The 11,128-nt window shown below is 35.5% G+C and overlaps 1 protein-coding gene across 1 annotated transcript; it reads right to left on the bottom strand.

Moving 5' to 3' along the window:
• Positions 1-92: 92 nt before the first annotated feature.
• LOC122145776 (pheromone-regulated protein PRM7-like) lies at positions 93-5,134 on the bottom strand. Its single transcript, XM_042761364.1, has 2 exons — positions 4,956-5,134; positions 93-817 (listed from the first exon to the last, which is right to left on the bottom strand). Exons 1-2 carry the CDS (start codon positions 5,014-5,016, stop codon positions 93-95), a joined length of 786 nt encoding a protein of 261 aa, XP_042617298.1. The 5' UTR covers positions 5,017-5,134.
• Between the last annotated feature and the right edge of the window lie 5,994 nt (positions 5,135-11,128).

Below are 11,128 nucleotides of genomic sequence, written 5' to 3'. Positions count from 1 at the left end.
TTGTACTATCATCTGGAGTTATAGATGTTTCTGCTGTATTTGACGGTTGTTCTGTTCCTGTGACATCGATAGTTGTTGAAATATCTGATGAATCAGTGGGCATCAACTGTAGTTACAGCAGGATCTGTTGAAGTTACAGCAGATATATCTGTTGTACTATCATCTGGAGTTACAGATGTTTCTGCTGTATTTGACGGTTGTTCTGTTCCTGTGACATCGATAGTCGTTGAAATATCTGATGAATCAGTGGCATCAACTGTAGTTACAGCAGGATCTGTTGAAGTTACAGCAGATATATCTGTTGTACTATCATCTGGAGTTACAGATGTTTCTGCTGTATTTGACGGTTGTTCTGTTCCTGTGACATCGATAGTTGTTGAAATATCTGATGAATCAGTGGTGTCAGCTGTAGTTGCAGCAGGATCTGTTGAAGTTACAGCAGATATATCTGTTGTACTATCATCTGGAGTTACAGATGTTTCTGCTGTATTTGACGGTTGTTCTGTTCCTGTGACATCGATAGTTGTTGAAATATCTGATGAATCAGTGGCATCAGCTGTAGTTACAGCAGGATCTGTTGAAGTTACAGCAGATATATCTGTTGTACTATCATCTGGAGTTACAGATGGTTCTGCTGTATTTGACGGTTGTTCTGTTCCTGTGACATCGATAGTTGTTGAAATATCTGATGAATCAGTGGTGTCAGCTGTAGTTGCAGCAGGATCTGTTGAAGTTACAGCAGAAATATCTGTTGTACTATCATCTAGAGTTACAGATGGTTCTGCTATATTTGAAGGTGAATCTGAAGCGAGATCTCCTGTGGAAACAGAAACGGTTTTTGTTATTGGTATAGCACTGAGCCTGTTTCTGCAGTGGAACATCTGTTGAAAATGCCCTATATACTTGTATAAGGAAACATTAAATAATCAGCACTTTTCATTCAGTAAATCTGAATGATCAATAATTAATAAATAATTATTAAACATTATATACAGATTATTAGTTATTATATATTCACATAGCTAAAAATATAGATACTGTGCTTGTTAATGTTTACTAATGAACTTATTAAACATTACCTAATGATTAACAGACCATTATTTCATGTAAATTGAAATGCTTACAAATGTCAAACTTTCAATTAATATGATTATGCACATACAAACATTTACTAATCATTAGTGCCTTTATGAGCAGTCTTCCTGATGGCAAAATATGTCCCAAATCACCTGAATTCACCCTATTTTCACATCTTTACAAATCATTTATTAATCATTTGTTCATGTTTTCTCAGTTTCCAATCTAAAGTTGAAATTATTTATTATTTATTTGTAAATGTTTATAAACATTCACTAATAATTCAGTACTTTTATGGCCATTGGATTTTTAGCTGCTGTAGCAACGTTTGTGTAAAGGGTGGTTAGTCAGGTTTAACTAAATGCTTGCTAAAGACATAACATACATTGTAAATTGGGTGCAAAACATCTTTTTTCATTGCCTTAACACTTATATTAGTATACTACAGTATAACATTAATCAGAATATTCCTTGAATCATGCATCAATGGGAGAAAACAATCACGTTTTTTAAGAAAATACTTGTTCATTTATCAAAACAATGTAATATAAACACGGTCATGATCCCAGTCTATGGTCCCCTGTCTTGGTTTTGTGGACTCTTATTTTGAATTGTTCATGCTTCCCATTGTTTTGGTTTTCCCTTGTTCCTTTGCCCATCTTGTTAGTTTCCTTGGTAATTGATTAGCTCCTTCCCCTTGTTACCTCAATTTCCTGTCTATTTAACACCCATTCAGTTCCTGTTCAAGCTGCCGAGTATTGTCTAGCGTTTAGCACTCTCCTAGTGTTAGCTACTGTACCAAGCCATTCCGTGTTTGTTTCATAGTCTTGTCTCAGTTTCCAGTTATTAGAGTTTAGTCTAGTCTTTCCTTGCCTGTTTTCCGGTGTATCAATCTCTGCCTTTATTTTTGGATTGCCCTCTCGTCTTGCCGTTTGGACTCTGTTTGCCCCTGCCTGTAATATTATCGTGTGCCTGGATTATCTCTCTCTGTCTAACCCAATAGATGTTGTTCGCAGATCGGAAACCCACGCTTGCCCTTGTATTATCCTTGTGTCTTGCCCATACCGTACCTGTTTGCCATTGTTTGACCCTGCCTGTGTTTAGAACCACGTCTGTTAACAAAGCTTGCAAATGGATCCGCACGCCTCACGTCTCATCGGCTCCGTTACAAACACATTGAACCGTGTTCTCTCATGGCAATCAAATTGATCCCTGTACACTGTTGACACCTTAACCAACCCTTAAACCTACCCATACCATCAAACATGTCCCTAACCTTACCCATATCATACCCAAACAGCAGCAAAAGTCTTGTGCATTAACAAGCTTTTAATCATTGTATCTGTCAAATTCATTTGTAGATTTTCAAGAAGTGTGTGATCATGAATTGAAAATCTAATGACATTTGTAAGCATTTTAAATTACATAAAATATTGATCTGTTAATCAAGCCATGGTTCAAAATAAATATATGATCTAGTTCTAGTGGTACATATAGGGCTGCAAAAACTAATTGCTAAAAATTGTTAATAAACTGTTATTGTTCTGAGGGGACCTAATGACTGAAATTATGTAGAAATCTCAATTTTCTGTATAAAAAAACAATGTGTTTATGAAGCAGTCAGTCGTAAATAATAATGAAAAGCATGCAAGACTTCAACCCAAGTTGTCCAAAACCCAGGAGCAACCGGAATTTTATTCCTACATGTAAATGTTAGAAATTCACTTGTGTACTTCCAATTTGCAAAAGTGCCCAACAAGTCAATAGGGTTTAAGACACTGTCAAGTTTAAAGAAGTTCAGTGTTCCAAGTAAACCACCTGTTTTATCTGTCCACAGTTATTTTTGTTATATATAATGTTAGCCCCCCCTCTATTATTCAGAACCCTGATGAAATGGTTCTATCTCAAATGCTAAGTTTGTTTGTTCATATCTCCAGTGATAGTGGAAATAGAAGTAGTTCTGGACTCTGGATTATGAAAATACTTTTACTGATTAATCTTTCAACCTCCCAACTGTCCACAAACCTTGACTTTTTTGTGAGGTCAGAACATTTTTATGAAGACAAAACATTACTTGGGTGGCCAGTTAAAGATTATTCGGGTTAGTTAAAAATCAGCTCACATTGTCTTCATATTATTATATTTAATGGTTAGAGGAGTTTGTAACAACACTAATTCCTCCAGTCAGGGATAGGCTAGGAGTTCTAGGATCATGTCATTAATTACCCACATCCTCCCTGATCTTATATGAATGGTTGTCAAGGCTGTAAATAGGTACATGCAGATTTTATAATGAAAATACTGATTTTGAGGTAAGAGTGTACATTTTATGACCAAAACTATATTTTATTTAGTACTTAAACTGTAAACAGAAAAAATCATATCATTTACATAAGAATAAATTGTAGATTATCAGCCAAAATGTGATTTTTAAACTGCTAATTCCAAAGCATTATACTACTGCTAGCTAAACTTTCATGAACTTTCATGTTGTCCATATGGAGATTTTTGGCAGCTCAAAGCCAAAGGATGTGTGGGTAAAATGTGCCCTATGCAGTTTCTGGATCCACCACGCCTGCACTCTAGGGTTAAAAACATTGATTTGTCACCATTGTGATCATTGTGATCTAGTAGTCCAATTAACACACACTCCTGCATCAAACAGAAAGTAGATTTGAACTGTGGTCAGTCATGGAAAGTGAGACGTTGTTTTGTATTGTTCTTTAAGATTGTTTCAATAAACCGGTTTTTGGGGTAGCTGCTCTTTTTGCTGCTTTTGTCTAATTGTTACAACTTACCCCAGCATGTGTTACCACCGACCCCAGCAGTGGGGTAGATTGTAACAAAGGCACTCTGTGTATTGAACAGGTGCCTTTTGTAGTAAACAAATGTGGGAGTTACAGTTGCTGAAACAAAAAGAGTTACAACCTCTGATCTATAATAGAGAACAGTGGTTACACAACCATACCAGGTCTCACCATGTCGTAATACTATTACTATAAAATGATAACAGGCGACGCTCTTCTTGGAGCGTTTCCATGGCAACACTATCAGTGCCCACTCAGAGTGCAGTGGTCATGTAGTAGTAAGCAAGTTGAAGCTCTCAGAAAATTCCCAGTTTACATGTTGTAATTATGAGTTCTACAACGACTGCAAGTTGCATTCTTGTAATTACGACATGGCGTGGAAGCACCTATAGGCTAGATACAATGGATGGAGCTGAAGCATTACGGGAAACAGAGGAGTGTTGGAACCAGGTTCTGAAATTAACAGGGACTTGTGGCAAAAATGGCACCAAAATGAAAAAAAAAAAAAAAGTCTAACAAATTCAAGATAAAGGGGCAAAAAAAGTCAAAACTATTAAGGCTGTTTCGATTTAAAATGAAATGTGAACATTAATGAAAAGTGTCAATTAGCTCAAATTCATTTAGATTTGCCCAATTGCAGCAGATTGCTTTTTACTCCTTGAGGCTTATAACCAATTACACACATTTCTGTTGAGCTTATGAATTCAATAAACTCAATAAAATCAGATGTGTATCCATTCAGTGATGAAAATGCCGGAGTTTTGTTGAGTGCACCCGCTCACTGAATGAAATCTGCCTGCTCGAGACTTCTTATCATTAACAACCAAGTGTAGATATGATTTAACTAAATACGAGATTCATTTTGCAGCTTCAGTGATTAAACAGGAGTTTTTGCATAACATAGGCTAGACTAGACTAACATCATAGACAGACATGTTTAGGATAATATCCTAATGTAATAATATCCTGATGTAATCTTTCATTATTCTGAAACATTATTTACATATTTATCCTTCCATACTATATTTTCATATGCAACAATTCCTATTTTATGTATATTTTTCTCCCTACCTGAAATGAGAGAAAGACTCAGGATCAGAATGAATGACGACGTGTAGCTTATCCCAATCATTTCCCCAAATGGTGCCACTATGAGTCCAAACACATGAAAAATAATACACCGGAGTCCTGCACTGGTGTAGCTTCTAACACATCTCAGCTTGTGTTACAGTTTACTGACCCGAGTACATGGTTCAGATATTATAACACATTCTGAAAACCGTAATCGTGTATCAAAGTCCACTGTGAGAGAGGTGATGTACAGATCATGGAACACTTATAAAGATAAAGACAAATTCCCTTTGAATCATTTCACATTTCTACTTTTCTTTTTATTCCAAACTCATTTTACAACACACTATTATTAAACAAACTGGTGGATATTTCCTCCCCTGATATCTGACTCACTTGAGCACACCTAAGCAAGACATCATAACGCTGTGAAACACTCTCATGGTTTGGATATAATGGCTGACTAAAGGGACACAGCTATTACGTAACAAATCACAATAAATAACAGTCCTTTTAAATAATAACATACAGTATATAAGCCATGTATTTCTTGTTACAGTAATGTATTCAGTTATAAAGGCAAATGTGTGTTTAGGCCAGAAGAAAAATATGACATCCAGATTTTTATAAAAAAAAATAGAAATATGTCAGCTTCTCATACTGTATGCGTACAGTTAATTTGTGACTATGGGCTCTAATTAATTTTTTACTTGCCATTTGTGGCTTGTGACCGAGAATGTGAAACTACTGTAAGTGAGCTTTGTCTGAATTTCTCCATTATTATCCTTTTCATTTAGTTGATACAATATTTAAATCTAAGGAAACGGCATACAGTAGAAAAGGCATCAACTAAAACAACCACAATTCACACAAAATGCTCAGAGGATGTTAAAATAATTTTGAAAATATGAAAGATGACTGACAGCACCTAAAATGCGATTGCTCTTGATAGATAGATAGATAGATAGATAGATAGATAGATAGATAGATAGATAGATAGATAGATAGATAGATAGATAGATAGATAGATAGATAGATAGATAGATAGATAGATAGAAATTATTTGCATTATTTCAGTTTGTCTTAGGTTTTGGTAAAGTCACAGTATTGGCAATGACATCTATCTGAAAGGTCCTTCAATGCAAGATCACCTAAATCAGGTTGTTTTTTTGTTTTTTTGGAACTCTGCAAATACTATCTATATTGAAGGCTAAAAATAATAATAAAACACCCATATGAAGTAATGTTTTATAAAGACATTTTAAATGTTAGCTAGGCTAAAAATAATAATAAAACACCCATATGAAGTAATGTTTTATAAAGACATTTTAAATGTTAGCTAGGCTAAAAATAATAATAAAATACCCATATGAAGTAATGTTTTATAAAGACATTTTAAATGTTAGCTATGCCTCACTGCATGGCCTCATTATCAGATGTGTAAACATAACCATGCACACTGTACATGAACTTGCCCTTTCTACAAGAAAAAGAGATTTGATTTTTTTTTCTGCATACCCAAGATCATATTCAAGATTGTTTTGTCTAAATTGTCTAACTTCACATCTCATCAATTTCATGTCAACATCCCAAATTATAAAAAAAAAAAAAAAACTAATTTCGTCAATAGTAACAGTGCCTGTGTAATTTAACAAATTCTATTTCCAAGGAATTGTAAGAAGCGACTATTATAACCACTGTTGACAAATTTATATCATTTTCTTTGAGGATTTTTGCCCTCAAAAGTGGGGCAGAAAATTACTTCGAGAAAAAGGGAAATGGAATTGGTGACTAAATTAGAATTACACTATAGTATGACAACATAGAAAATAAATTTTATTATCCACTGGTTACTTGAAGATGGGAAGATTATGTCTTTGTTTTATCTGCCAAATGCTAAGTTTATGACCACAATCAAGATTATATGACTATATGCATATAGAGTGTACTCTGTACTTTGTTCTGATAAAATTCAAGTACACAAAATATCTCCTGAACAATATCTGGGTAACTGCACAACCACCATCTTAAGCTCGAGACGAACTTTTAAAACATCTACACAAATTTTCATTGGTCTTTATGCTAAAATAAGAAATACACATAAAAAATATCATGTTAAATTTATGGTTATAAAAAAAGGCAGCGATATAAAGTTAATATACCAAGTTATGACTAATATCTGCTTTTAACTTAAAAATACTGATATCCACCATATTAATACATGTGGCACAACAGAAATCCACATGTTAAATCAGAGTTCATTGCCGGACCATAAGACATGTTCTTAAGAGACAGTGTAACACAAAACATCATATAATATACATTACTGCTAACAAAAATGAGAATAAACTATTTAAATAAAATAATCATACGTGATGATGTGTTACACAGGGACTTCTGGGAATGTCGTTTTACTGTATTACATTGAAAATTGGTAATTCATAGTTTTTTCTTATGGTTAGCCAGTTAACAGGTTTTTACTGTAGCATTTTTTTTCTGTAAAATCAATTATAGTTTACAAATATTATATCACAATATTTTGAATGTTTAAAGTTGAACATTGGAAGATTTCGACCAAAATATGTTTTTATTTATTTCTGCCTGATGAAGAATTAATTGTCTGAATGTTGCACCATTCAAATGGACATGTGTGACATTGTGTCCTGCACCAGTACCTGCCACCTGTGCCTTGCTCCTGTGCACGCTATTTCTGTCTATTTTTTATGGCCTGTGTGGACTACACCTAGTTACTTGTCATATGCTTCTCAGACATTTTTATGCAGGTTTATCATGAAATGTGTTCTGCTGGTCATGGTTAGTGATAATACTAAAGGCCTGTTTTATCTTTCCACAGTTTTTAAAAGTACTTTATTGTTTCTGTGCTTATTTGCCATTGATATATCGCACAAACTATTGGAGTATTATTCAGAACCCTGATGAAATGGTTCTATCTCAAATGCTAAGTTTGTTTGTTCATATCTCCAGTGATAGTGGAAATAAAAGTAGTTCTGGACTCTGGATTATGAAAATACTTTTACTGATTAATCTTTCAACCTCCCAACTGTCCACAAACCTTGACTTTTTTGTGAGGTCAGAACATTTTTATGAAGACAAAAGATTACCTGGGTGGCCAGTTAAAGATTATTCAGGTTAGTTAAAAATCAGCTCACATTGTCTCCATATTATATTTAATAGTTAGAGGAGTTTGTAACAACACTAATTCCTCCAGTCAGGGATAGGCTAGGAGTTCTAGGATCATGTCATTAATTACCCACATCCTCCCTGATCTTATATGAATGGTTGTCAAGGCTGTAAATAGGTACATGCAGATTTTATAAAGAAAATACTGATTTTGAGGTACAGATTTTTTTTTTTTTTTTTGACCACAACTATGTTTTATTTGGTACTTAATCAGTAAACAGATAAAATCATATAATTGACATAAGAATAAAATGTAGATTCTAAGGCAAAATGTGATGCATTTTTAAACTGCTAATTTCAAAGCATTACTGCTTGCTAAACACTGAATGACATCCCCTTACTGGGGATGCTAAACTTTCATGAACTTTCATGTTGTCCATATGGAGCTTTTTTGGCTGCTCAAACCAAAGGATGTGTGGGTAAAATGTGCCCTATGCAGTTTCTGGATCCACCACGCCTGTACTTAAGGGTTAAAAATATTAATTTGTCACCATTGTGATCTAGTAGTCCAATTAACACACACTCCTGCATCAAACAGAAAGTGGATTTGAACTGTGGTCAGTCATGGAAAGTGAGACATTGTTTTGTATTTTTCTTTAAGATTGTTTCAATAAACCTGTTTTTGGGGTATAGCTGCTGTTTTTGCTGCTTTTGTCTAATTGTTACAACTTACCCCAGCATGTGTTACCACCGACCCCAGCAGTGGGGTAGATTGTAACAAAGGTACTCTGTGTATTGAACAGGTGCCTTTTGTAGTAAACAAATGTGGGTATAAAAGTTTTAGCAGTCTAGCTCAAAAATTCAGTGAGTTACAGTTGCTGAAACAAAGAGAGTAACAACCACTGATCTATAATAAAGAACAGTGGTTACACAACCATCCTTGGTCTCACCATGTCGTAATACCGTAACTATGACATGACAACAGGCAATGTTCTTCTTGGTGCTCAGATTATGCACTTCCATGGCAACACTATCAACCCCCAAACAAAGTGCAGTTGTCATGTAGTAGTAGCAAGTCGAAGCTCTCAGAATATTCCCAGTTTACAAGTTGTAATTATGAGTCTACAATGACTTTTTACAAGTTGCAATCTTGTAATTACGACATGCCGTGGAAGCACCTAAAGGCTACATACAATGGATGGAGCTGAAGCATTACGGGAAACAGAGGAGTGTTGGAACCAGGTTCTGAAATTAACAGGGACTTGTGGCAAAAATGCCACCAAAATGAAAAAAAAAAAATGTCTCACAAATTCAAGAACGATTATGGCTGTTTCGATTTAAAATGAAATGTGAAAATGAATGAAAGTGTCAATTTGCTGAAATTCATTTAGATCTGCGCAGTTGCAGCAGATTGCTTTTTACTCGTTGAGGCTAATAATTTATGAATTATGAATTCAATAAGCTGAATAAAATCAGATGTGTATCCGTTCAGTGCTGAAATCTGCCAGCTCGAGACTTTTCTCATCATAAACAACCAAGTGTAGTTATACAGGTCCTTCTCAAAAAATTAGCATATTGTGAAAAAGTTCATTATTTTCCATAATGTAATGATAAAAATTAAACTTTCATATATTTTAGATTCATTGCACACCAACTGAAATATTTCAGGTCTTTTATTGTTTTAAAACTGATCATTTTGGCATGCAGCTCATGAAAACCCAAAATTCCTATCTCAAAAAAATTAGCATATCATGAAAAGGTTCTCTAAATGAGCTATTAACCTAATCATCTGAATCAACTAATTAACTCTAAACACCTGTAAAGATTCCTGAGGCTTTTAAAAACTCCCAGCCTGGTTCATTACTCAAAACCGCAATCATGGGTAAGACTGCCGACCTGACACCCTCAAGCGAGAGTGTAAGACACAGAAAGAAATTTCTGAACGAATAGGCTGTTCCCAGAGTGCTGTATCAAGGCACCTCAGTGGGAAGTATGTGGGAAGGAAAAAGTGTGGCAAAAAACGCTGCACAACGAGAAGAGGTGACCGGACCCTGAGGAAGATTGTGGAGAAGGACCGATTCCAGACCTTGGGGGACCTGCGGAAGCAGTGGACTGAGTCTGGAGTAGAAACATCCAGAGCCACCGTGCACAGGCGTGTGCTTTTGAACCAGAAACAGCGGCAGAAGCGCCTGACCTGGGCTACAGAGAAGCAGCACTGGACTGTTGCTCAGTGGTCCAAAGTACTTTTTTTTCGGATGAAAGCAAATTTTGCATGTCATTCGGAAATCAAGGTGCCAGAGTCTGGAGGAAGACTGGGGAGAAGGAAATGCCAAAAAATGCCTGAAGTCCAGTGTCAAGTACCCACAGTCAGTGATGGTCTGGGGTGCCATGTCAGCTGCTGGTGTTGGTCCACTGTGTTTTATCAAGGGCAGGGTCAATGCAGCTAGCTATCAGGAGATTTTGGAGCACTTCATGCTTCCATCTGATGAAAAGCTTTATGGAGATGAAGATTTTGTTTTTCAGCACGACCTGGCACCTGCTCACAGTGCCAAAACCACTGGTAAATGGTTTACTGACCATGGTATTACTGTGCTCAATTGGGCTGCCAACTCTCCTGACCTGAACCCCATAGAGAATCTGTGGGATATTGTGAAGAGAAAGTTGAGAGACGCAAGACCCAACACTCTGGATGAGCTTAAGGCCACTAAAATACCTGAAATATTTCAGTTGGTGTGCAATTAATTAGAACTTTTTCACAATATGCTAATTTTTTGAGAAGGACCTGTACAAGATTCCTTTTGCAGTTTCAGTGATTATAACAGGAGTTTTTGCATAACTTGGGCTAGACTAACATCATGGACTGACATGTTTTGTGTATATGTGTGTGTGTAGCCAGAATATGACAAGCCATTTCCCCAAAACTTAGACAAAAATGTTTTTATATATTAATCGACATTAAGATACATTACAATATCAAAAGCAGTAATGGACAATAATATTTTTGTCATAATATTGCAGTCCTATGCCTTTCT

Source organism: Cyprinus carpio, chromosome A7 (assembly GCF_018340385.1).
Source record: "Cyprinus carpio isolate SPL01 chromosome A7, ASM1834038v1, whole genome shotgun sequence".
NCBI lineage: Eukaryota > Metazoa > Chordata > Actinopteri > Cypriniformes > Cyprinidae > Cyprinus > Cyprinus carpio.
The sequence above is the reverse complement of the archived record's forward strand: the minus strand, read 5'-3'. Positions and strand labels throughout refer to the sequence as shown.